Source organism: Equus quagga, chromosome 11 (assembly GCF_021613505.1).
Source record: "Equus quagga isolate Etosha38 chromosome 11, UCLA_HA_Equagga_1.0, whole genome shotgun sequence".
Classification (NCBI taxonomy): domain Eukaryota; kingdom Metazoa; phylum Chordata; class Mammalia; order Perissodactyla; family Equidae; genus Equus; species Equus quagga.
Window position 1 is genome coordinate 35,075,196 of NC_060277.1, and position 27,503 is coordinate 35,102,698.

The following is a 27,503-nucleotide window of genomic DNA, read 5'->3' on the forward strand; positions in this document are numbered from 1 at the left end:
TAAGAATACGAACATGAATCAAAAAAAAAACAAAGATGAATCCAAACAATATGTGGTTTAGACTTACAGTGTATACCTATGTGGCAAAACTTACAAAAACAAGGCAATGATTTATTAGGGAAATCAAGATAATGGGTACCCCTGGATGGGGGAAGAAGATGTGATTGTGGGAACATGTAGGATTTTTCTAAAGTACTAGTTATTTTTTAAGTCTTAACTGGGGTATTTTTATTATTCTTTAAGTTTTGTTTATGTGTTTTGTATTCTCTTTTGTGTATGTATTTATTTCATTATAAAAATGGAGGGAAGAGCCTAAATCAAAGGGTATTGAATCATGTCTTAATTTAATTGAATCATATTACCTCTGTTTCTATAGTCATTTTGGAACTGGTTGAATAAACTACTTAAAACGCTCTTCGAAAAATCAAGTGACCGAAGACGACCTTCTGTGCCTATAATCCAGCCCAGGGATCCATTAGGTTTTAGCTGGTGGATTATTACTCACGTAGCATCATTTTACCAGTTTGATCGACATGGAGCACCAGATGAAAGGGTAAGATTTTATTTTTTACACTTTCCTTTGTTATCTATTAATGCATATTTTTTATAGAAATATTAGAAAGTAAGTGAAAAGAAACAACAGCAAAAATCAGATAATCTGAGATTCAGCTTCTGAATCTAGAACCGGTATACCTTTCTGTAAATATCTTGAAAAATGATAATATTTATGTTTTTATTGCTTGATTAAGGAAAAGCAACTTGTAGAAGATTTGGGAACTAGTCCTGGCTCTGCTACCAAGTAGTTGTGTCACCTTCGGTAAATTACTTAAACCTTGCTGGGCCTCTGTTCCTTATCCAGAAATCATGGGATTGGATTGTTTGGAAGATTCCTTCCAGTTCTGAAATCTGTAAGGTTGCCAAAGGGAAAGCATATTTCTCCAGAAATGCATTAGTAGTTTTTGTGAATAATTTGATAAAATTATTTCTTCAGAATAACACTTTTTTAGAGAAGCTTTTTGCAAACACCTGTCAATCTTTTAAACAACCATGAAGTTTACTTCAAAGAGAACAATAGAAATTTTAACTAATATATTAATTTCTAGTTAGAAACATTTTTTAAAGTGTTATTTAAAAAGCCTAATGAATAAAAGCAGCTGGAAGATGTATTTATTGAAGCTCTACTTATATGTAATTTCTTCTGTGTTCAGAAATGAATAGTTTTGTTATCGGCCCATCAGTTCCATAAAATAAACTTCAAAATCTTGAGGCCAATTTCAAAATTGGTCTTCTTTGGAGTGCTTCCCAAACCTGGCTGAGCATCAGACCTACCTGGGAGTTTTTAAAATTCAGATTTCTAGGTCTCAGCTCTGGAGATTTTGATGTATTAATCTCGGTTGAAGTTTGGGAATCCCTATTTTTAAAAAGTTCCTTGGTTCTCATCCTCTATCGAGGATGGGAACATGCTCCTTGATGGACTTGACAGATTTTCCTCTCTTTGAAATATTGGACAGAGTTGGCTCAGAAATCATCCATGAAATCTGCAGGTCAGTTAGTATTGATGTAGAGTCATAGATATGGAAAGGGTTTCAAGAGGTGCTCTAAATGATCACCTTATTAATAAAAGGCCCTTTAAGAGATCCCAAGATAAATAATAAGTCAGAAAATACTCTGAGAAGTTCACACACAGCTCAGTATCAGTGTTTGTAAGCATTCTGCCAATTTATTCAGAGAGGTCAATAGAATGAGTGTCTCACAGAGAAGGATTGTATGTCCTTTGTTTCTGTGCATGAGTCCTTACCATGCTGATACATAGCAAATAATGTTAGCAGTTGCCATTATTAGTATAGTAGTCATTTTATTGAGTATTTCTGTGGAGTTATTATGGTAATGTTTCACATCTTTTAATTATTAGAATACTAGGACAATATTAAAAGAACACAAAAAATTTACATATAATTCTAAGGTTTTTACAGAAACATTTTTATTTCTCTTCCCTTCCAACCTTAATTCCTCCAAGTATGTATTTCTGATTTTAATCAGTATAAATAAATATGGTAATTAGTTAAGCACTTCTGAGTTCTTACTGAGTGGCTATCATAATGATAGGTGCTGATAATAGGAGACACATGAAGCAGACAGTATTGCCTCTTGCTTGAAGGAACGTGTTTTCAGATTATTAATGCTTGCTGGAACTGCATTAACACTTATTTGAGTGAGTGGTTTATTTTATAGTGGTTGATATTGACCCCCAGATACTGCCAGTGTGGTAGGTAATCTAGCCACGTTAATATATGTCGTTACTATTACTCTTGTAATGTTGAATCATACTGGTACAACCACCCACAGTCACATTGCTGAAATCACTCTTCATACCGAGAACTCCATAGGATATTATTGCTTTTATTAGCTCTGAATCAAGATAGTGAATGAATCGTCTGTATTTCAAACAGCTTAACCTATGTCTTTTAATATGTTTCAGCAGTTCCTGTGTGATTTTCTTTTGTCAAAATTTAAAAAAATGTTGATTCTTAAAATTACGTAAAAAGTTATGAGGAAAGGGAGCGATTATATTTGAAAAAGAACCTTTTATATCATAAAAAATAATAAATATGTATAATATATATGTATTGATATATGTAGACTTTGCCTTTATTCACAAGTCCTCAAAAAGTTCCAAATATGTCTGGACTTCTTAATGACTTTTAAAGTAAAACTCAAGCTCTCTAGTTAGTAATAGTTTTCATTAGGGGTGGTACCTTCAGCATATTGCATTTGCAAACTGTGTAATATCTCAGAGCGACTATTCTGTTTTTATCTCAGTGAAGTGTTATATAGTAAGTGAGAGGGTAATATATCCACTTTACAGGTAAAGAACCTGAGGTACACAGTGGTTAAATGTCACCCTATTTTTGTCTCTTTGCTAAACTTGATAGTAGGGTCCTCCTAAGAATTGCCTCTTATGAATAGTTCTTTGGTAGGGTAACCATGTGGGCCAGTGTGCCAGGGAGAGTCCCCATTTTATGCCTATTACCCCCTCACTCCATCTGGTTAGTTTTCCTTTTTACTTTCAAAAGTGTCTCAATTTGGTTACAAATCATATAATCTGTGAACAGAAAGGCATATCGACTCATCCTTTCAGAGAGATTATATAGGATGTTAATTTGGGTTTGGGATATATTTAGATCAGAATTTTGAAAATTACCTGAATTCTTTTTTTCTCCCTGTGATGTATTAGCATAGCCAGCTATCATATAGAAAATGGTTATGCATTAAGCATGCTTTATTCCACTAAAGAGTAATCTGGTGTGAGAGGATGAAATGAAGTAATAATGGTTAATCATATCTTCTGCTGCAGAGAAATACCTCTAGTCTTGTTATAACCATAGTGATGTTTCAGTTTTTAAATGTGAACTGCTTTGCCCTGAAGGTTAATGTCATATCTTTACATTTTAAGTAGGTTTCAGATATGGCTAATTTTTTTTTTTAATTTTAAAAGTTTCTGTAAATTGGACTTTCGCTCTATGTGGATTGAAATCACAAAACTTACCAATTGCTTAATAGCAGCCTATAAGAGAAATTTGGTATCTCACTTCTCATACTAGAGGCTTTAGATTTTCATATATTTCTGTTGAATGCTTTCTCTCAACCTAGATGAGAATGTGTCATCCTCTCACAATCCCAGTCATCTGTTTTAAAAGCAAATATAGTTTAAAGAGAAAAATTACTTTTGGACGTTGCAGGGATCAGTTGAACAGTGCTTTCCCTGCCCAGAACATATTGCAATCAGTCAGGCCAGCTGATGCTCGTCTTTGAAACATCTGAAATGGTGACTAGATAAAAGGTGTGAAATGTAACCTTAAAATGAGAGTTGCACCACATTACCTAGTCTGCTAGACTTGGAGGGTGGGGGATCTATTTTATATTTCTGGTGGAGATACCACGTAGGCTGAAGCTTAAGTGGATGTCTTAGTTTTGATGGTGGAAAAAGCAATATAAAATACAGCCCCGAATTGATGGCTTCCTACCTCCTTTCTATCAGTAGAATTATGTGGAACTTAGTATGTAGAACAAATGCGATAGCTGCTCAAAGGTAAGTGTTCCTGTGGAAGGAAAATCTGTATTCTGTTGATACATATTCTTTTACTCACTGTCGATCTGGGCATGATATAATTGCCGTTCTTTCCTCTGAATTACGGTTTATTTTCATTTAAGATTATAGCCACAATACTGATCCATAGAGTTGCAATTCTTTGGACAAGAGTTACACTACTTCTCGATAATTTGTGGGATTCAAATGCCTCGATAGAATACAACAATTGAAATATACTCATTAACACCATCAAATTATAGAGCTAAATACCTCAACCCTGTCATATTCTTGCTTATTTGGAACTAGAGGTGACATTTTCCTGGTAAAGAGTGTTATAAAAGCAAATTGCTGGAATCTGAGAAAAGACTTGTTAGAAAAAGAAACTCAGTTACTGATAACATGATATAATGGAAGGAACACTGGCTTTTGAGCAAGACCAACTTGGCTTTGAATCCATGCTCTGACTTGTATATACATGACTTAGAATTCTGAGATTTAATTGTGTTATCCGTGAAATGGAAAAGTTTTTTTTGAGGATGTAATAACGTAGAGACCCTAACAGTGTACATATAGTATTGATAGAACAAAATGATCTCCTTTTTGAGAGAGTTTTAGGGCTAACTACCAAGTTTTAGAGCACAGTCCTCAAGATTACCCTTGTTTCTGATGTCGGTCACGAGCTCAGTAATTCCAAAAACTATGTAATTTACTTGGACTCACAGAACTCACTGGAAGCTGTTTTACTCATGGTTATGGTTTATTTTACATGATTATGTAATGAGCTCCATTACATAGGCATGGTGTACTGATTGCCCACATGGTTGATCTCAGTCTCCAGGTCCACTGACACAAGACCCAAAGTCTCCAGCCTAAATCACATTGTGGTTTTTGGGTGTGGCCAATCCTACCCTAATATATGGGTGTGTCCAGCCTCTACCCTCAATTATATTGTTAGATTCTCCAGTAGGATCCGAGGACCCCAGGCAAACAAAGATTCTCCTATCAGGCCTAACATTCCGAAGGCCCAGAGATTACCTCCCAGAAGCCAAGGGTACAGGCCAGATCTCTTTGGGCAAGGCCAAATTCTTTACTACACATTTATTCCTGAAAAATGTTTTGCGTTCACTTTGTTAATGTAAATCTATTTCAAAAAGTCAATAATTCTTTTGCTAAAAATAATGTAGTCATTGTATTAGTTTCTATTGCTGTGTAACAAAATTTGGCAGCTTAAAACAACAAACGTTTATTATCTCACACAGTTCCTGAGGGTTACACATCCAGTAGGAGCTTAGCTGGTTGGTTCTGGCTCAGGATTTCTTGTGAGCTTGTAGTCAAGCTGTTAGCTAGGGCTTCAGTCTCTGAAGACTTGAGTGGGGTTGGAGGATTCGCTTCCAGTCTCTCTCAGGTTGGCAGGAGGCTTCAGTTACTCATTATGTGGATCTCTTCAGGCCTGTTCACAGTATGGCTTTTCTCAGAAGGAGTCAACAAGATGGAACTTCAGTATCTTCTAACCTAATCTTGGAAGTGGCATACTACCACTCCTATTAGTACTGGTATTCTGTTGGTCACAGACCAACCCTAGTACAGTGTGGGACAGGGTTAAATAAGTGTAGGAATACCAGGAGGCAGGGGTCATTGGGGACCATCTTAGAGGCTGGCTACCACAGTCACTAAGCACCTTTATTAAGGAAGTATTTATTTAGTGATTTTGTGTAGTTAGCATCTTACAGGAACATTATCCAGCCATTTGAAATCAAGAATATTGAACATGCTTTAACCCTTTATTGGTCATTTGGGGTCATCCTTGTGAATGTTATAACAGGGATGGTAAGGTATGATGAGACTCTTTGTCTTTATTCTTTAAGCCCTCTGGCTTTGCTTTTTGAGGGCTTAGTGGTTACTTTTTGTACCTTTTTCTTTTCCCCCTGTCAGAAACTAGTTGTCACTTGCTTCCTCTTGGAAACACTTTCTTTGCTTCTGATTTTAACCAGTATCCCTGTGTCCAAAACTTTGAGAACTGAGTATCAAGTGAACTGAGTATCCTGTGAGAAGATCCTCCAGGCTTTCCTGTTGGAAAAGTGAAATTGTTTTCACTGCCTAGTCTTTGTGAAATATTTTGGCTTTGTGAAAGTTCTTTTTGGCTTTCTTCCTATCATTCAGATAGTTGAGGTTACCAGATAAGTGACCATTGGCTAAATGAGGTAGCACTGTGCAGTTTTTCTTTATTTTCGGCATTAAATTTTTAGTTACTTGTTTACCAGAGTAGACTTCTTGAGGTTATTATGCATAAAATTAAGGAAAACATCTTTGGTGAGTAAAGTACAGAGTAAAGAATACTCAGGGTATAAAAAACTGTGAAAAATACATGAAGGTTTTTCTTTCTGTTAGGTTATTTCTGACTGCAAAACTTAAATATTTGTTAAAACATTTATAATTTTATAGAAGTACCACTATTTAATAAAATAACTCCTGATAAGGTTTAGGTTGGATTGGAATAGTTGTAAATTTTTTTCCTACCAACTCAATCAACTGACTGCCAAAGTAATTTTAGACATTCAAGAAATTGTAATGATGTCTGATGATAGAGAAAATGGCTGTACTTCACACTTAAGTTGCTATAGCATAATTTCAATGCATAATTAAGAGCAATAATTTTGATGAAATAACATTTTTTCTCTTTCTAGAGACAAATGGAATCGAATTGGAACTTTGCAGAAGAACTGCTGAAAAAGTCCATCAGTGTTCAGGTACGCATTTAACGTGAGACGATTTGTGGGCTTTGCTAAATATCTGTGTTAACAGATTTTATTTATAAGAACCAAGCAAACTTAAAGTTATTTAAATAACAAACTTAGTTTACTTATTAAAAACCTGAGATAGAATCATCATTCTTTGTTAATCAAGTTCCCGTTAGTGACTATCCTTTGAAGACTTTTATTTTTAAAACTGAGTTGCCAGTTAAAGGACAAAGATAATTGTCCTAGTTGGTGACTTTGACAAAATGTATTCAAAATAAGCAGTAGATGCTTCAGAACTATAAGCCATCCCTTGACTGAATGATATCGAGTCTAGGAGACACGATGAGGGAGATAGTGGCATTGGAAATTCAGCTGTATCCTCATCACAGCGGGAAGGTGACTTGCCTTGCTGAGCAATTTGTCTTACAGGCTTGAATCATACTCTAACTGATAAGGTCCTAGTTTCTCAGCCTTCGTTTCATACCTTATCATTTTTCTTTCCGCAGAGCTGTTAATGTAGTGCTTCATGGCCCAGAGGTCAGATTTGACCTCCTTTTAAAATAGTTTTAAATGTGCAGTTCATCACATCTTTAAACATACTATGTTGTAGTTCTGTAAAGTTTTATAATATAAGTTATGTGTGTAAGAGTTTAAGGGGAAATTTTAGTAAAGAATATTTTTTAATTTGAGAAATAGATTACTTTTCCATTGAGAAATAAAGATTGTTAAAAACTTGAAGACGAATAATAAAGAAATATGGTAATACAAGATTGTTCTTTCTCGCTCCCCCATAGATATGTATACATTATATATATAGGGTGTATATATATGTATGTACCCACATACATACACACACAAACATACATTTATTTTGTAGCCATATCTTTGAAAATCATTTTAACAGCTTGAAATTTTCTTTTTCCTGTTATCTATATTAACTCTTAATTTTCTTAGGTGAAGCATATAAGTACATTTAGTTATAATATGAATCTTCTAATTATGATCTAAGAATTCTAGGTTAGAATGCCAAAGAGCTCTGTATATTTAAATTGTATCAGAAACAACCATTATTATTATCCCAACTATTGTAAAAGTTTTTGTTATTACTTTTTTCTGTATCATTTTAATTGGCTTTCTCTTTTGTTCTTTTTGAGAACATATTGATTTAGTAACTCAGAAAGTTTCTTATATGTATTTTTAATTCAAGAATGTAGGGAATCACTAAATTGGTCATTGTTATTTACATCAGCTTTTAGTCCAATCTTAATGCCTTAATATAGCTTAAAACCCTCTTAGTGGGGCCAGCCCTGTGGCCAAGTGGTTAAGTTCATGCACTCCACTTCGGTGGCCTGGAGTTTCGCTGGTTTGGATCCTGGGCACAGACCTAGCACTGCTCATCAGGCCATGCTGAGGCAGCGTCCCACATAGCAGAGCCAGAAGGACCTACAAGTAGAATATACAGCCATGTACTGGGGGACTTTGGGAGAAGAAACACACAAACAAACAAAAAAGATTGGCAACAGATGTTAGCTCAGTTGCCAATATTTAAGAAAAAGAAACCCAAGCTCTTAGTTAAACTTCCTTTCGGCTCTAACAGTATGAGAGTTTATGGTTTTGTTCAGCTAGATTTTAAATTACAGACTATTTCTTGGCAGGCTCTAAAGGTTCATTTTCATAAATACCCATGCACGCATACTGGTCAAGGACACACAGGAGAGAGAATTCATCATCTCTCTCTTCTATAGAAAGTTTGCTTTTTGGCCAAGAGATTGAAAACCCTCTTCAAACACTTTTAGTTGCTTGAAAATGAATACTTTTTTCCCTTTGAATTATGACTCCCTATCATTTTGATTTTAAATGAAGGAGACTCATTTTCATGAAAAAAACTTTTCTTAGTTCAAATGTCTTACTCATAATGTGATAAAACATTTTGACACTGCATGGTATACTTTTACGATATAACTAGTATTTTAATGGTGACAGCTAAAGCTATTTTGAAGAAAAGTAATTCTTGGAAGTCGATAAGGTGACCATCTGGATTTGCCTGGATTCGGGGTTTCCTGGGATGTGGGACTTTCAGTGCTAAAATCAGGAGAGTCCTGAGCAAACTGGGACAGGTCAATCACCCTAGAAGTAGGGATAGTAGCTGTTCAAAGAAACTTTCTTTGTGAATTTAGGTCTAGCATAAAGTCAAAGGTAATACCTTTCCTGTGAGAGAATAGGTCATTGTAATGTATAGAAAGAAGTAGTCCATTCTGTCTAGTAATCTTTCAATTTTGTCATGCCTTGATTGTATCAGAAATTAGATTTTACAAGTAGTATAGGACTACTTGCTGGAGTTCCTGAAACCAATTTTGTGGGTGCAGCAGGTGGTCATAAAGAATAAATAATATGTTTGGATAGAGCTATTAGTTTGATTATATCTGTTTTTCCCCGTTGAGGTAAATTAAAATCTGACCACACTCATGTGCTTTGACTTGATCTCCAGCAGTGAAAGATCCGTTTTCAATATTTAAAAAAAACATATGTTCCATCTATAGAGCAGTCTTCAAATAAAATTGGTAGGCACTCCACTGTAGTTTTAATTAAGCAAATAATGTTCCAAATCTTTTTCTAGACAGACAGGATTTTCCAGAAACAGACATTGAGCTTTGTTAGTAAAGAGAGCATATATTGTCTAATTTTACTTAACAGAGATAAAATTGAATAAATATTTGCTTTAAAATCAATTTTTTCAAGATAATCCTATTTAGTATTTTTGAATGCTAGTAGTAAACATTTGTTCTACTTTTAAAACATCATTATTGTTTTAATATGAATACAGAGATTTTTTAGTTTTATGCTATGTACTTTTTCTTTTTGAGGAAGATTATCCCTGAACTGATGTCTGCTGCCAATCCTCCTCTTTTTGCTGAGGAAGATTGGCCCTAAGCTAACATCCGTGCCCATCTTCCTCTCTTTTATATGTGGGGTTCCTGCCACAGCATGGTTTTGATAAGTAAGCAGTGGGTAGGTCTGCGCCTGGGATCTGAACCAGCAAATCCCGGGCCACTGATGCAGTGCACAGGAACTTAACTGCTGTGCCACTGGGTGGGCCCCTTTATGCTATCTACGTTTTAAAGCTTCATTATTTTCTGAGACCACAGAAACAATTTTCTAATAAAGGTCATGAAAAGGTATAAAAAGATATTCTATGCAAGCCTAATATTTTTTAAATATTATTTTCCTTTGTCAAAAATTTGTCAAGTTTAAGCCTTAAAGCAACTCAGACTGTGATTAGATCTGAATGACCTGGGACAGTAATTTTCTAATTACTAATTCAAAATCATATTTCTTGGGCAGAAGGATCTTGACTTGGATATTGAAATCTAACTCTTTTTATCCAATCCTAAAAATAAATCCATTCAGGCAGACTGACAGTTACTATTTAGCTTGAAAATAAATTTTATTCTTCTCATGCTTTCTGATAGGAAGGGTAGTTATGCATAGAGGAATTAACACTCAATTGTTAAATTGCCATTTCTATAGACTAACTAAGCTAAAAGAGTAAATGTTTTCATTTCTAGTTCAATAAAATAATTTGATTTATGGAACATACCCAAATTTAATATGCCTAAATTTGATTTTTCAAAATAAAGATAGGAGAACAAAATTCTCTTAGAGAGGACTAAAGCAGAGATGAGGAGCAGGCATTATGGAATATTCTAGGGTAGCTTTCTTCAGCAAATGGTTTATACACACTCACACAGCTGAGACGAGAATCCCAGAGAGCCCACAGGGTCTTGTGAAAAATGCAGAAGTTGAGTAGCACCAGCTCTGGGATTAAGCCAGGCAGCTTGAAGGTTGTGTTGAAAAGAGGCCCACAGACCTTCTACTTCATGAAAAAATCTTTAATCAGAGGGCATGGTTTTCGATGTCATTAATCAGACCTCTTGGTTTAGGTAGAGTTTCACCTTAACACTCACAAAATTGAAATATGTCAGCTCAAAGGATGATACTATGAACTTGTTGCATTTATTATTTATCAAGAATCAGCATTTGGCCTAAAGAAGTGCATTTCTCTCTTGCAGATAACAAAATCAGAGCTGTCCCTGTGCAAGCTCTGTACTCAGCACTTAAGGTACATTCTTTCAGTTAATGCTTGTGACCATCTTGTGAAGTTCCATTTTACACATTGAGAAACTGGGGCCCGAGGGCTGCAGGAGCTTGTCAGGTTCCCACAGCTAGCTGGGAAGTAGCAGAGCTGGCATTGAAATCTTCATTTATCTTTACTCATTACGTGCTTCCTCAAAACAGTTGATTTTGTAGGATTCTTAATAAAACTTTATTTTTTTTCATTATTTCCATTTTTTAAAACTTCTTTGCTGCTATGTGTTTGATTAGTAATCTGTTTTGGTTTCTAGATCTGTTAGTTCAGTCTTATGGGAAGCGTCTCAATTTTCCATGCTTCCTGATTTTTGGTTTTTGTTTTTTTCCCCGCTAGTAAGTGTATGATGGGGAAAAATGTAAGGTAGGAAAAATTAATATACTCAAGTATTCTCAGATATTCCTCCTCACATTAGTTCAGCTTGATTTTTTTCATTATGAACTGTACCTAAGATGTCTTTTGCCTCCTCTACTCCTGAATATTATATTCTTATTTCTTTGGCTATCTGGATTTGAAGATGGGCAAATCTTTTCTCTCCTTCATTCAACTGATGTGCACACACATTTTTTTGTGTGTGTATGTGTGTGTAAGGAAGATTTGCCTTGAGCTAACATACGTTGCCAATTCTCCTCTTTTCTGGCTGGAGGAATATTAGCCCTGAGCTCACATCTATGCCAATCTTCTACTTTGTATGTGGGTCACTGCCACAGCATGGCTGATGAGTGGAGTAGATCCACATCCAGGATCCAAACCCAGGCTGCTGAAGTGGAGTGTGTAGAACTTCCACCACTCACCCACACATGTTGTCTTTTCTTTCTCTTTTTTTTTTGAGAAAGATTAGCCCTCAGCTAACATCTGTGCCCATCTTTCTCTGTTTTATGTGTGGTACGCCTGGCACAGCTTGGCTTGACAAGCTGTCCGTTCCCTGGATCCAAACCAGTGAACCCTGGGCCACCAAAGTGGAGTGTGCTGACTTAACTGCTACACCTCTAGGCTGGCCCCTCCCACACACATTTTTTTTAAGGGAATTTTTAAGAAAAAACTAAGGGAAAATGGTTCAAAACAAAGCAATGGTTAAATATATAGAACATGAAAATATATTTTACAACAAATACTATGTGTCATTTATTATAGGCTAAAAAAAACTTACTCTTAAAGTCACACTCAACTGACTGATTACCTATCCTGCCAAAACTGTGGAGAAAATGGTATTTTCTAAGCCATTTCTTTTCGTCTTAATCTGCAGCCACTAGCAGGAAAATGAAGGGAAATTTATCTCCTTTCCTTTAACAAAAGAAAGGAAAAAATCCCCCAGGATGCTGTATTTAATTTCTTCTTGATTGGGTACAGTGGAAAGAGCATGGGCTCTGGCCTCACAAACTTTAATTCAAATCTTGGTGTGGTCAGTAAGAGCAATCTTGATCAAATCTGATGTCCCTTAAATGTTCATTCTTTTCCCTCCTGTTTTTGGAAGGTCACATAGAATGGTATGTACACCAGGCTTTGGAGTCATAAATCCTAGCTCTTTCCCAAGTGGACTTGGATAAACTATTTGTAACTTCTGAACCTGAGCCTTCTTTTCTGTAAAATGAAGGTAATAAAACTGGAATGGTATGAGACATACATGAAACGTCACATAATGCCTGATACCTAGTGTGTATTTAACCTGTTGTTTTGCCCAAACTTCATGGTTTTACAAGTTAAGTACCTTTTTGTGAATTATACATGTAAAATGAGTTTCAGATACCAAATAAAAGTAAAACTCTTCAAAATGAACCCACTTTTTTCGTATACCCACTTTTTAACCTTATAAGATAATAAAATTAGTTTGCTTTAATTCCTATCAGTACTATGCCATTGGAATGAGCCTAGGCCTAGTTTAATATTTTCATAATAAAATCAGAGAATGTTAGTGATGGACAGAACCTTTTCTCTTTGGTTAAATGAGTTTTATTGTCTGTGAGACAAGCTAAGTGTCTTTTCCTAAGCCATACAGCTACTTGGTGAAAAGAAGCACCAGAACTCAGAGCTCAGGTTTGTTCATGAAATGTTTATGTAGGCTCTTTGGTGAAGCAGGTACTATGCTAGGCCCTGGGGACATTATCCCAGCCCTGAGAGAGCTCATAGCCACTTGAAGGCAGATAAACAATGTATTTGTTTAACAAGGTAAGTGCTATGGAGCCTTAAGAAGGGTTATTGTTTAGTGTGGAATTTAGGAAGTTTCTTAGAGGACTTGAAGCTTCATTGTGTTCTAAAAGATGAATACTTAAAAGAATTGAGACCTTGTCAAAAAAAAACTGCTCATGTTTGGTTCACTCTCATTCAATCCAAGATTGAACACCAAGATCACTGTTTTCTTCTACACCTTTATATTACTTTTGTTAGTGACGCCAACATTATTGTGTATAATCTACCTGTTTTCTAAGTTTCTTAATATGCTCACTTCTAATTAGATTTTGTTACTTACCTTACCCCCCTTCTCCTGTTGCCATGCTCTACATTTTTTCCTTCTTTTTATTTTCATTCTGCCCATCACCTTTTCATTTTTGTCTTCTTCCATGTCTGCACTTTCCTCCTTAAACAATTTAGGTTACAACTGCTTATTACAGTCACTCCATCACAAACACCTTTAATTCCTTAGTCCTTACCTGTTTTAAACTTGGCAAAATCTACTCCTCTCCTACCCCCAGATGCCCCACACCCCTCGTCCCAGCTGAATATTGCTGGAGAAAATCATACAATCATTCTTACCAACTGCTCTAACTTTAATTCTTGATCAGAATCTCAAATGGCAGTCAGCACTAGAATGTTTGCTTTCCTACTCTCCAGAATGACTTATTTCATGGTTTCCTTTATCACATACTCTGCCCCAATCAACTTGGCTAAGCCTCTTACCTCATAAATCACTGAGAAAATAGAACCAGTCAGTTGAGACTTTGCATCTTTGGTGTCTTTGCACCTTCAGATTTCCCTACATGTCTGCTTTGTACTCACTCTCTCAGTCTGCTTTTCTGTTATATTGGAGGTGACCCTGTTTCTATCAAAGGCTGATTCCTTTCCCTGTGCACTGGATCTTGTCTCTTTTGATATGTTTAAGGACTTTATATATCTTCACTTCAGTATCTCTACTTCCTCACCTATTATCTCTTCAGCCTGCCAGCTAATCTTCTGTCTCTGCCTTGTTGAGGCCATGAGTGACTTCTATATATTGTCAAATCTAAGGGTTCATCTTTCTTCTTATTTTAATCTTTCAGTATCATTCAACCCTTTTGACCCCTGTCCCTGTCTGAACATTTCTCTTGGCTTCCATGGTGCCTTTCTTTCCTCCCTAATTCATGGTTACTGGTGTTTGCTTGTAGACTTCTCTCCTTTTGCTTGGTGTCTAAATGTTGGAATATTAAAGGGCTCTCGGTTCTGGATTCTTTTCTCTCTTCCATCTTTAATCTTTCCTTGGTTGATTTTATCTAACCTCTTGGCTCTAAAAACCACAATATGAAGGTAACATTCAAATTTATATCAACGGCTTTGACTTTTCCCTTGAGCCTTAGATCCATATGTCAAATGGTTTACTTAATAACTCCACTTGGTTGCCCTGTGCACTCTTTCATCTGTTCTTCCCCTAGTCTTTGCTATTTCAACCCATTTTCTTAAGGCAAAATCTAGGAGTTCTCCTTATTGTTGTCTTTCCTTCATACCTTAATATAACTCATCAACAAATTCCATTGCCTCTGTTACCAAACATATCTCTAAAGTTGTCTGCTTATCCCAGTCTTGCAGTTTCACAGAATTGCTTCCTAACCTTTTGAGGTGGAAGGAGGAGAAGGAAATGGAAAGGAAAAAAGTAGACACTTTAATCTAATCTTCTGTGTTAAAATAACCATCCATGTTTGTTAAAAAGTGACACACCACTGACTCCCAGTCATTTGTTATTTATGTAAAGCTTACTATATACCACACACCTTCATACCTCCTGACACGTCTGCTTTATACTTGACCTCTCAATCTCCTTTTCTGTTATGTTGGAAGTGTTACAGTTTACCTCTAACTGGTCTTCCTGCTTCTATTGCTGTCCCCTGTATTTATTCTCCATGCATGATCCAGAGCGATATTTTTTGAAACAATCACATCACATCACTCCTATGCTTACAATCCTCTAGTGGCTTCTCAACATATTTAAAATAAAATCTGTACATCTCACCAAGACCTATAAAGCCTTAAATGAGATGTGGTCCCTCTCTGTCTCTGACTTAATCCTACAATACCAAATTTACTAATTCAGGTGCTTTCCCTGCCGTGAATGCTTTTCTTTCAGGTCTTTAAGTGGTTGGCTCTTTTTCATTCAATCATTTAGTCAAATGGCACCCTCAAAAAGGTCTTTCTATTCATAACTCCTGATATAATAATGATCCACATCGTCTACCAGTTACTCTGCCACATTGCCCTGCTTTGTTTTGTTTTTCACAGTAGTAATAACTGTTTAAATTTACCCTGTTTCTGGTGCCCTCCTTTCCTTTTCTCCCTGAAAGTGTAAGTTCTGTTAGTGTATTCATTGCTCTATGCCTAGTACCTCAGAATAGTGCCTAATATGTAGAAAGCTTTAAATAAATAATTGTTGAATGATTGGAATTCAGTGGTATGTCATGTCACTTTTTAGGAAACATGCATGGTTATTTCATCATAGAACATTACATTAAATTAAAGTGTCTACTTTTTTTCTACTTCTTTCTCCTGCCGCCACTTCCAAAAAAGCTTAAAATATATGTAGTCTGCCAATCCCCTGGTTTTTGAAAGAGCAGCTCCGATAATCCCATGAAGAATTTGACCTAGAACTTAAGTGTGACCAAGTACTATGGAGTTGTGTACATCCTAATTATTAGATCATTTTTGCTACTTCTTTCTAGTTTGGGTTTCTTTTCCAGTCTCTGGGTTTCTACACTGTTCAATTGTAAAACACCTATTGTAATTTGTAAATGCTTGAGTTAAAAGTTAAATTGAGCCATGTAATTTTCATTATCTGAATATATTGATGATCTCTAAAGCAAATTTTTAGAAGTATATCTTATCCTGACATAGACTGTCTGGTCTGAAGATGAGAATGGGTATGATTTGATGGTAAACATACATATTCTTTTTGGAAGATTATTCGGTGCACTGTCAAGTGATAATATTCATGTTGCCAGAGCCCATTCACTTCCTCATGATTTCACTTCATGTTTTAGGATGGTATTCTAGAAGAGCAATTACGAATGTATCTTCACTGTTGTTTGACACTTTGTGATTTCTGGGAGCCAAACATTACAATCGTCACTGTTCTCTGGGAATATTATAGTAAGAACCTGGTGAGTAAATAGCCTGTGAATTTGTTCTAGGAATTTGAAGAATTTGTACATGATATTTGAGGAATGTTTTTATTGCTTAATTATGAAGAATTTTGGATTTTCCTAAAATAGTTAATTTTGTAAAGTAGATTAGAATATCTCAAGAATAGTTTGATCTTTCACAAACATAGTCTGTATAGCATTGACATAGGGAATAGAGCATTTGGTGTCCCATAGGGAATAGAACATTTGGTGTCACTTTTCTCTTAAGAGTGAGAGTAAGCAGAGTAGTCAAATTGTACCAGAAGGATATTTTTAAAAGTCCTCATTTATAAATGTTTTCTAACAATTATTGATTACTTGTAACACATTGAGCAATTAATGCTATCCTGAATAAGACACAGTCTTATTACAGGCTGAGTGGCCAGATATGCTTATCTTGTGGAAAAAATGTTATAATACTGCAGAATGTCACAGGAGGGAGTGTAATCCAGTTTATGGACTTGTGGAAGACTTTATGAGGTCATAATTTTTTAACTTGACCAGGGGAATGAGTGGAATTTTCCAAGTACAGAGAAGAAGAGCATCTAAGCAAAAGGAACATTATGGACAGATGTGTGGAGACATCTGTTCCTGCCATGTTAAATAGTTCTGAATGATAGGTCTGAGATGACTGTGGAGAAAGACAGGAGATAAGACAAAGAGAGAAGGTATTCTGGGGCCAGATCATCAAGGGCTGAATAAAATAGGCCATTGAGTTATGATTTATTCAGGAGACGTTGGAAAGCTGGGATGTAACTTATTAGGTATGCGTTTGAGAAAGTTTTTTCTGAAAGTGATGTAAATGAATTGGGTACAGATGAGTTAGTAGTCCAATGTAGTAGAATAAATAGATAATCTGGTGAGTGAGAACTAAATTGGGGACAGTGGATTTAGAAAAGAGAGGATAAATTTGGAAGATAAAAATTTTAAAGGTGGATTTAAATAATTTAGTTCCCCATTGTGTGGAGAGAAGATTTGGAACGTTTGGGTTCTGGGTAAATAGTGAAGCCCTCAATCAAGATAAGAAAATGAAATGAAAGATTTACAAGTAAATTACGAGTTTAAGTTTGTATGTAATGGAGCTTATTAAAAATGAGAAAGATGCCTTTCTCTGAAGCATAATGTCAGGCTGATTGGAAAAATGACTGATGCTAGTTCTGAGGCAGAATGTGTACAACATGAGTCTAGAGTATCTTGTCATACTTGAGAAAAGGTAAGATGTCAAAGTAAGCTAGACTCATGTCAAAAGGACACAGGACCCAACTTGAAGGAGGTCCCATTGCCCAATGCTGGATAAATTTGAGCATAAGAAAGAATAATGACTACTGTGGATTAAACATTCAAATATGTTTAAATCCTTGTGTTTATGATACTTTTAGAAAAGTTTTTCTGAAGAAAACCCTCATTATTCTGAAAACTCTACATAAAGGAAAATATAAACTATATTTTAGAGTAACCAAATTTCCAATGAAGTAATTCGGAAGAAATGATAGCATTAGAAAAATCAGTATTTTGTACATCTGATGAAATAAGCCTTCTGGGCAATGATCATCATTGGCTGGTAAAACTGTTAAATAACGGGCTGGTGAGGATCGTTAAAATGGATAGATCAAGCTGACAACATGATGAATCTTAACATCACAAAAAGAATGACAATTGGAACTTAGTGCCTCCTTGCTAATTGCGATAGGAAGTACGCAGTACTGCCAATGAAAGATTCTCACCAAAAAACTCGATCTGAATGTGATCAGTCCTCTAGATACAGCCACCAATTTACAGAAGTGATAAAAAAATACACTAAGTGACACTAGGGAGATACAAGCAGCTAAATCCAGAATGTAGGAAATTCTACAATAAATGACCTGATATAAAAATAAATGATATGACAAAAACGTTGAGAAACTTACAGAATAAAAGAGCTTTAAGAGACAGATCGACCCAATGCAATATGTGGACTTGGTTTGTATCCTAATTTGGACAAATCAACTGTTAAAAAGACATTTTGGGGATAATCCAGGAATCTGAACATCCCTTGAAATTGTGTGCTTTTATGGAATTTGTGTTTTGCGGGGATATGTGGTAATGGCTATGTAATTTCTGTGATTCAGGTGAGTCAAACTTTTAATGAGCTCATTGGGATTTGCAGCTTTCCATTTTTGTTTACTCAAAGACCTAATGCTTGTTTTCTGTCTTTCTTTGCTTTTAGAATAGTTCTTTCAGTATATCTTGGCTTCCTTTGAAAGGCCTTGTAAATATTGTTAAGTCATCCTTGTCTATGCTAGAAATGGTGAAGACCTGCTGTTGTGATAAACAAGAACATGACCTGTATAAGTCCAACAGTAGTTACACCATTTTCCTTTGCATTTTGGCAAAAGTTGTTAAGAAAGCAATGAAGAACAATGGCCCTCATCCTTGGAAACAAGTCAAAGGAAGGTGTGTGCCTTATCTTTCTTTGTCAAGAATGTTCACTGATAGTATTTTTTAAGTTAACTTGTGCTTGGAGGTCTTTATGGTTTACACATTTAAAATATATTCCTTAATGTAACAGCAAAATGTGGAGTTTTGGATCCTGCTAGTTTCTTATAGTAAGGAACAACCTAATATCCATAATTTGTCGAGGATTTTGGTTTTTTATCTATCTCATCAGTGTGGAAGATTGAACTTTCATATATTAAATGCCAGGGATATTAGAGAACTGTTGTTTTTCTTGCCAAAATTAATTGTGATGTTATTATATAATTCTTGGCATAATTTATTAAAAATTATAGAAATAAAAAACATCTCCAAATCATATGCTAGCGGGTAATAGATTCACCCTAAAAACTTTGTGTTCTTTGAGCCCGGTAGTCCCACAAGCTCTGCTTCCTTGAATGACAACTAACAGTAGAACCAAGTAACACTAATGTTCTCATTTGGGGAGTATGCTCAGTTTTCATTTCTGGTGTGGTACCGTGAACTTTTGGTCACGTTCGTCTGTTCTCTTTTTCTAAAAGTTTTGCTTAGGAAGCAGGTATAATTTTTAATTGTCTTCCCTTGTTCTGCATCCTTTGCCAATTAAATCCCTTTTCCTAGGTGTCTTTGTGCAGGACACTGTCGTCTACCAGTTGCTCAGTTTATGTGGTGGGAGCTCTCACAGCAGAATACTTCTTATTCTAGGTCTGGACTTCTCAAGAATCACCAAATGAAATTCCTATTTGAGTCCCACAAATTATAATTCTTGTAAGGCTATGATATTAGCATGGATTTTTTTATTTAGAATATTCTTTTTATTGATGGTGGCTTTTTTGTTAAACCTCCAGTAATTAGGTGGCTCAAACAGTAGTTTTTTCTTTTGTTCTGTTTACCGGTTTATTTTTGAATCTTAATTCATTTTATGGAAGACATAATACTCAGAACTTTATTGCTAGAAGAAATCATTGGAATTCATTCAATAACAAGTCTAGATACTATATCCCAAGCACTATAGTGGACATGATGGGGGATATAAAAATAATTAAGCAGATCTTTATTTTCAGGAGCTTATCAGCTCTATTAGTTCTTTATAAATAAACATTTAACCTGTCATGAACATTAATCATTTCTATCTTGAATAAACCAATTATAGTTACCAAATTTAACAATCTGTAAGTAGGATTCAAGATGAATGGTTTTCAATTCTAATCTCTTAAATAGTACATCAACTATTAAATTATATTAAGTAGTATTGAGATTTTTTAAATGGCTAGTCTTGGACATTTGAACGCTAACAATTTTTCTTTGTCAGTAGGTAGAAATAATTTTTCCAGCGCCTCGAATTGTCTTAGGGTGTAGCAAGAGCAAGTCCTTTTGAGTGGCAGAAGGAGAAAGAGTTTAAGGAAAATTATTATATAAAATTGCCCTGTTGAGATTTTTGTAAAGCTCATCAAACTGTACTTAAAAGATTTCATAGTCTTTCTGACCTGTCAATAAAAATTAAGGTGATGGGGGGACCAAAATAATAGGAAAAACCGTGTACTGTATGAAAAGAACATTTCTCCTGTCCTTTGGGGAAAGCCACTGAATTCTTTGATTCACTTATAGACGATTTGCTGCATGACTGAGAATTATGAAGGTAGGGGTATTCTGTGAGTTTGTTTTCTAAGTAGAAAAAGTGATATGGCAGGACCAGAATGAGGAAGTAGCTAAAAATTTCAAGTACTGAGACTGTCGTAATTATTGAGTGAAATGTTATTTTGAAAGATGGATTTTTGTGAGTGAAACAGTTTTATTCAAGCAAGTTTTTGTGTTTTACAGAATATATTCTAAATTCCATCAAAAAAGAATGGAAGAACTAACTGAAGTTGGTCTGCAGAACTTTTTCAGTCTTTTTTTACTGTTAGCAGCTGTTGCAGAGATAGAAGATGTAGCAAGTCATGTTTTAGGCCTTCTGAATTTCCTCAAGCCCACCTTTATAACGTCTTCTCTCATTTGGAAGGGTCAGATGGCCTTCCTCTTGATGTATACCCAGAAAAATCTGGACATTAGTGTTTTGGCTGAGAAATTTTCAAGTGCTTTCCGGGAGAAAGCAAAGGAGTTCTTGGTATCTAAGAATGATGACATGGGACAAAGACAGACTCTCTGGACACTTCTTTCTATCTATATGGATGGTGTTCAAGAAGTGTTTGAGACTAGCCATTGCTTGCATCCTTCCCATGAAAAACTGCTGAATGATGGATTTAGTATGCTTCTGCGAGGTTGTCAAGAATCTGAACTTAGGACAGTATTGAGCTTTCTACAGGCTGTTCTGGCCAGAATCAGGTATGTTTTTCAGTAATCTGCTAATGTATTGATTTGTTTTATATCACCACCTATGTTGATTCTATATTAGTTTTCCTTTTGACATACTCATGAAATCCAAATGTAGAAAGAGTTGGTTTTACTGCTACACTGGCATAAATCACGAGTTTTCAAACTGTTCTTTCAAGCAGTAGTTCTTCAAAAGAAAGCTTATGTGCAAACACGTAAGCTAAACTCAGAGCAGCTCTGGTGCAGTCCTGGAGCTATGCCTCTTAGCCTCTCCCTCCCTTTCTACCTCTCCTGAAAGAGTATTACTATCCAGAGATATGTTTCAGATGTTCTAAGCAAGACCATGAGCTCAAATCTGAGGTGGCTTTTATTGAAACAGACACAATTTTGTGCCCATAAATAGGTTTCGGCCACACTATACCGTTAAAAAAAAAGTAAGTTTCTTTAAATATTTTGCTGCAGAGTTGTAGCCTCAGCTGCATGAAATACTTCCAGCTAAAACAATTTATTCTGAGATTAAGATAGGATTGTTCTAGGGGCCCACCCAGTGGTGTAGTGGTTAAGTTGGCACGTTCCGCTTTGGCAGCCTGGGGATGACAGGTTCAGATTCTGGGCACAGACCTGGCACTGCTAGTCAAGCTATGCTGTGGTGGCATCTCACATAAAATAGAGGAAGACTGGCACAGATGTTAGCTCAGGGAGAATCTTCCTCACACACACACAAAAAAAGCCTTGTTCTATTTATAACACCAATCACCTAAAGAAAACTTATTCTTTTCAGATTCACTTAAAATATGCAGATATACTCAGACCCAGACAATAAGGGATAAGAACAGTGGTTGTCACATTTATTCCCTTTAAGGCCCTTTTCACATAACAGTTTTACCTTTGAAGTGTGTGTTAAGAAGTTAGATACTACCACTCAGTGTAGTTAGTTGCTGTCACCAAAAAATTGTGTAAAAGTTATATATCGAAATATGATTTTATTTGAAACCATGTTTGAAATTAATGAAGAGACTGCTTCCCTCTTCCTAATACATTACAAAAGTAGCATCTATTTTTCAAAGATACTAAGCTTGATAGAATTACTAAGTTTTGGGAATTTATTCATTACCAATTTTAATTATTGCTAATTTACTTAATTTGCTTTAAGTTAGGCTGTGTGTTCATACTGATTAATCCACAGGTTTTCGCTCCTTGTTAGGTTTTATGTACTTTTTATATTCATTGGCTCTTAGAGTTTAAGTTCTAAAGGTTTAGCTAGAGTTCTTGATCACGTAATCATCCCTTTATCCTCCAATGTAAGCCATATTAAAGCACGAATCTTACAGCTCTCAAATTTTTAAATGGATGGATAGGTGGATAAGTAAATGAATAACCAACTTCATTAGAAGAAGCTTTTGCTAAATCTGGGTCTTATCCACAAACCACATTTGTTTGTTTTTAGTCCAGTAGATTTTATTAGCAGATATGACACTTTCCCAAGTGCCAAATTCATTTTATTTGTTCACTTTTCAAATAAGTGATAAGTAGTATTTCCTTGTGCTTCCTGGGCAAAATTAGAAATTTCCATATTTCTGGTACCATTTTGAGTTTGTTTATTTATACAGTCATGCACCGCATAGTGATGTTTTGCTCAACAATGGACCGCACATGTGACAGTGGTCTCCTAAGATTAGTATCATATAGCTTAGATGCGTAGTAGACTATACCATCTGGGTTTGTGTAAGTGCACTCTGATGTTTGCACAATGACGAAATTGCCTAACGACGCGTTTTTCAGAATGTATCCCTATGGTTAAGGGGTGCATGATTGTATTTGTATTTGTCTCAATATACCAAACAAGAAGGAAGAGGAGGTTGCTGATCTAAACCATCCTGGTGATGAGGAGCTGCAGGCTTCAAAAGGTTTAGGGGACAAAGGAGTAGAAAATGAAGGGAGAGTATGGGCATCTTAAGAAGAGGCAGTTATGGAAACCAAGAGGCAAAATCCATATATCTTTCTGCCTTTTTCCATTGAGGATGGATAAGCCCCTTTTAATCATCTTAGCAATTGTATTTCTTCTTACATAGGTTTTTTTTTTAAATAAAGATTCATCTCCTACAAATACTATTAATTTACTTTTTAGTTAGAAGTTTTGGGAATCTTGTTTTGGTATTAAAATTTTCTTTAAATTGCAAATATAATATAGTGTCATGGTAAAAATGGTGAAAAAAAAATGAGATATAAGATGACAAGTAAAAGTTTCTCTTCTTTTTTTACTTAGTGTTTCATTATATGGCTGTACCAAACTTTATTTAACCAATCCCCAAATAATGGAAATTTATATTGTTTGTGATTTTATGTTATTATAAACACAGTTCTATTTAACATTTTTATACGTGCATTCTCTCTCTACTTGTGGAAGTATATCTGGAGATTAATTCCTAAGACTAAATGGGTATATTTGCATTTTAAATGTGGATGGATATTACCAGATTTCCTACAAAAAACATTCTTACTGGTTTTCAGTCTCCCTAGTAGTGCGTGAGACAGCCTCCTTTCTCGTTTTTGGATTAGCGTATGGAGTATATTTAGAAAATGTGAATTCTAGGATAAGTAAGCAGAGAATTTTGTTAAAAATGTTAATAGAAACTTGATATTAGAGGAATGAGACTTATTTTGAATGTTGGGGAGGTTTAAAAATGGAAATTCGAAGAAATAAAATAGGAAATTATTTTTTCTTTATTTCATACTGTATTCATTTACTAACTCCTTTTTGTCTTTAACTCCTAACTGAAACTTGTATGGTCATTATTCAGAAGTAGTAACTAGAAACACAAGAATGATTCTTGTATTCTTAAAAGATGTAAAGTTTACAAATACTATCTCATTTATTTCTTTACCAACCCTGTCATCCCTGTTTATAGATGAAGCAATGCTAACATGGAGACTTTTTGTGACTGACCTAAAATAATAGTTAAATTTCAGAATCACTCAAATTCTAATCCACTGTACCACAGCTGCCTTCTTACACCATCTGTACAATAGTTTATAAATAACTAAGCAGAAACTAACTATACCACTACATTTTTATAAATTAGAAGGTAATTAAATGAATGAAATCTGCAAAATGTTTGCAAACCTGAAAGTATTACCACGAGTCATATATACTTCCAAGTGCTTTTACCTTTTATTTTTACTACTAAAGAAAGGGTAATTGCTTATTAAGGACTTTTGATTACTTTGTTTCTGTAATTCTGCAAGTTAATATTTTTTTTAATGAGTCAGTTGGAAAAATGAATCACAAAGAGGTCTGGAGACAAGTAAATCACATTTTATTTATAATAATTTATCTTTGATTTATTAGCACCATTTCAACCATCTAAATTTCATTTCTTGTAATAAAACCGAATTTTTGCTCTTTAAATTCAATTTAGGAGAAGTCCTTTAACATTAAAGCCAAAGCTTTCAGGAACGTTGGAAAAATATTACTTGGAAGTACATTGTAAGCTATAAGGCATCTCTGTTCATGAGCAGGGTCACTATTCAGAAGTACAGAGGTAGGAATCAAGAGGTATAATGAAGACTGTCAATTATATAAGGTGAAAGTAAGTTACATTTATATTAGGAGTTTCTTTTCAGACCTGGTTTGACTTTATAGTTTGCTATCATCTGGAGCAGGAGCAAAGGAGTGTGTTGTTCATCTTCAGGACTAAACTATGAGAAAAGGACACAAATGTTTATGTTGATAACATTTGATTCCTTGTACCAAACGTTTATTTTTGTTTTTGTTTTATATTGTTCAACTGTGATTGAAAACAATTGCTATAAGTGACTATCAAGTGATGTATAACTTCTGTTACCAAAATTATGGAGCAGTTTTAACAGGTAGAAGTATGAGGTCAATGTGTGAATAAGAACAGTGTAGAAATGTGTGGGTCTTTATTAAGGCTGTCATAGTTTAGGCATTGTCATGTTTTAAATTTCTGAAGCTTGCATAGTAACTTGAACACAGTTCTTCGGTGAGACTCATTACAGTATGTAATAAGAGGGACTGTGACTTGGATGGTTTTGTTTTATTCTGTCAATCTTGAGCACTTCCAAGGCAGATATTGTCAAAACAGACTTGCTTTTAGTTTGGACCGTTTTGGGGAAGGGCCCCAGAGATAATTCAGGACTGTTTACCTTAAAAAGAAAGAAAGAAGGAAGGGAGGCAGGGAGGGGAAACACAAGAAAAAGTCCTTTAGGTATTTGATCATAGAGATGTGTTCTAATTTCTTAACCCCAAATCTGGAACTTCATTGAAGATCTTTTCATAGCAGTCTTTTAAGTATGCTATAATATTAGTGCTATTAATATTATTAGAAACTTCAAAAACATTTTGGAAAGTTGTTAAAAATTAAAGCCTAGGTGCTTTTTTTTTTCTTTTACGTTAAGAATAGAGCTAAATTCTTTGGATTTTGGTTTAGATGGGGAAGATAGGTTACATAGATTGATGATATTTATTCTTGGCTGCATCTCTGACAAGGGAAAGAATGAAATACTTTACCATAGCAATCTCTGCTGTTTTCAAATTCAGGTGGGAATAAAGTACCAGTCCTTGCATAAATGTGTGTGTGTTGAACTGGGTAATAGTTTTTAGAACTGTATGACAGAGAAATTATAGGTAGGAAGGAACTAAGATCACTGATTAAAGGGAGAAGCAGCTCCCTCTAGGCTGTTAAGAAATAATAACTTCATATGCCACTTTCTGCTAACTGGAGCTGATGGCTCACCAGAGCATTCTTTATTGCTGATTAAGTAACATTATGAAAATACTGACTTGGTTATGTTAACTAAATGCCTCTGTGTTTAAAACTTGGAATGTCAAATAGTTTTAGCAGTCATCTTTAACATTTCACATTACCTTTCTGGAATCATATTTCTAGTTCTCACTTGCTGTTATTCGAGGTTAATATAAAAATGGCAGTCTTTCATTTGTGGAGTTAGGTGTAGCCAAAAGCTTTTCTTTAATTATATCCATTCATGCTGCTATAGTTAAGGGTCTGTCAGCATTTCCATTATAAACCTCCATTTTCAGGGTTTTATAACACAGCTATGAAAATTTGCTCTGGGCAAAAGCTTGACATACAAGGCCTCACGAGATTCTCTCTCCTCCCCATCCCCCCTTTTCATTTTTACTGAAGTAAGGGTGAGTGATTTCAAAATGCCTTTTGGCATCTGCAAATATCATTTGGAGTTTAAAAAGAAACAATAAATTTTCAAGCTTTGTACCTGTTTGTTCTACCACTTAAGGGAGGTTGTGGACTTACGAATTTAAGCCAAATGGATATTGATCAACTGACATCCTATTTTGTATTAAACAAGAGCCTAGTTTCAAAGAAATCTGAAGGCAGTTGAAAACTTGCCTAAAATGTTAAATGTTGAGACAAAGAAATAGTTCACAAGGGATGACTGCCTTTTTTTGATATTCTGTGTGCTCAAGTACAACTCCTTAAAAGATTAAGACTCTTTTTCCTGGCTTCAAAATACATTTTGGAAGTACATATATTTTTAAATCCCTTTTCTTCTTTTCCCGTGACCTTAGAAGGTCATCTATTTGTATATATCTGTTTTGACATTTGAAATGGATGTGTGTGTGTGTGCATGTGCACGCAGAAGAGCTGTGTTTATTATTCCCTTCAAATATTTTCCATGCTCAACAGTTCCGGTTATTTCAATCTTTATTGGTATGGTATCACTTAGTCTAAACAAAAACATTTTAAGATCTTTCTTTCGGTGAGAGAACTAGGAGTTGTCTAGGTAGGGAAGGAGGTGGTACAAGAGGAAATATTCTCAGGAGGGTTGGTGTATGCCAAGTAATTTACATGACTTTTCAGGAAAAATAGAAAGGATACTTTTGACAGCATGCAAGCCTTTTCCTCCTTTTGTTGCTGGGTGTTCTGTTAGTATGAATCGGGTTACAGCTTGTAATTATTGAAGAATAGTTTACTACAAAACATTTAAAACTGGATACGATTTAAAAAAATAATCAAATCACCAGTTATTTGTTTGCATAGTTATGCTTGGTATATACCAGATTGCCCAAAATATCTGCTGATCTGCTGTCATCATATGTGTGTGTATATATATACATACATATATATATTTATATGTATAATATGACATATGATTTAATGCAGATTTTGATTTTATTGGATGCAAATTTGGGGGCAGTGTTCTAATCATTTGGGGGAGAGAGCACATGAGTATGCCCCATGGAAAAATGTATTTCCAGTTTTTATTTGAAAAATCAAATAGTTGCTCGCCAACAGTGATCCATCTATCAGTTTTGGTTGATTCAGAGAAAGCATAAGCATCTCTAAGAGAATCTAATATAAATCTTAGTATTGGGGGAATATATAAAATAAAGATTTTTTTCA

The 27,503-nt window shown here is 35.1% G+C and overlaps 1 protein-coding gene across 1 annotated transcript in view; it reads left to right on the forward strand.

Annotated features, from left to right (window-relative positions):
* The window catches only part of MMS22L (MMS22 like, DNA repair protein), a 125,244-nt gene that overhangs the window by 25,902 nt on the left and 71,839 nt on the right, over positions 1 to 27,503 (forward strand). The window contains exons 10-14 of the mRNA XM_046674494.1: positions 377 to 553; positions 6,775 to 6,837; positions 16,195 to 16,314; positions 18,542 to 18,768; positions 20,608 to 21,111. Coding sequence (XP_046530450.1) covers positions 377 to 553; positions 6,775 to 6,837; positions 16,195 to 16,314; positions 18,542 to 18,768; positions 20,608 to 21,111 — 1,091 coding nt within the window. The remainder of the gene's footprint in view (positions 1 to 376; positions 554 to 6,774; positions 6,838 to 16,194; positions 16,315 to 18,541; positions 18,769 to 20,607; positions 21,112 to 27,503) is intronic.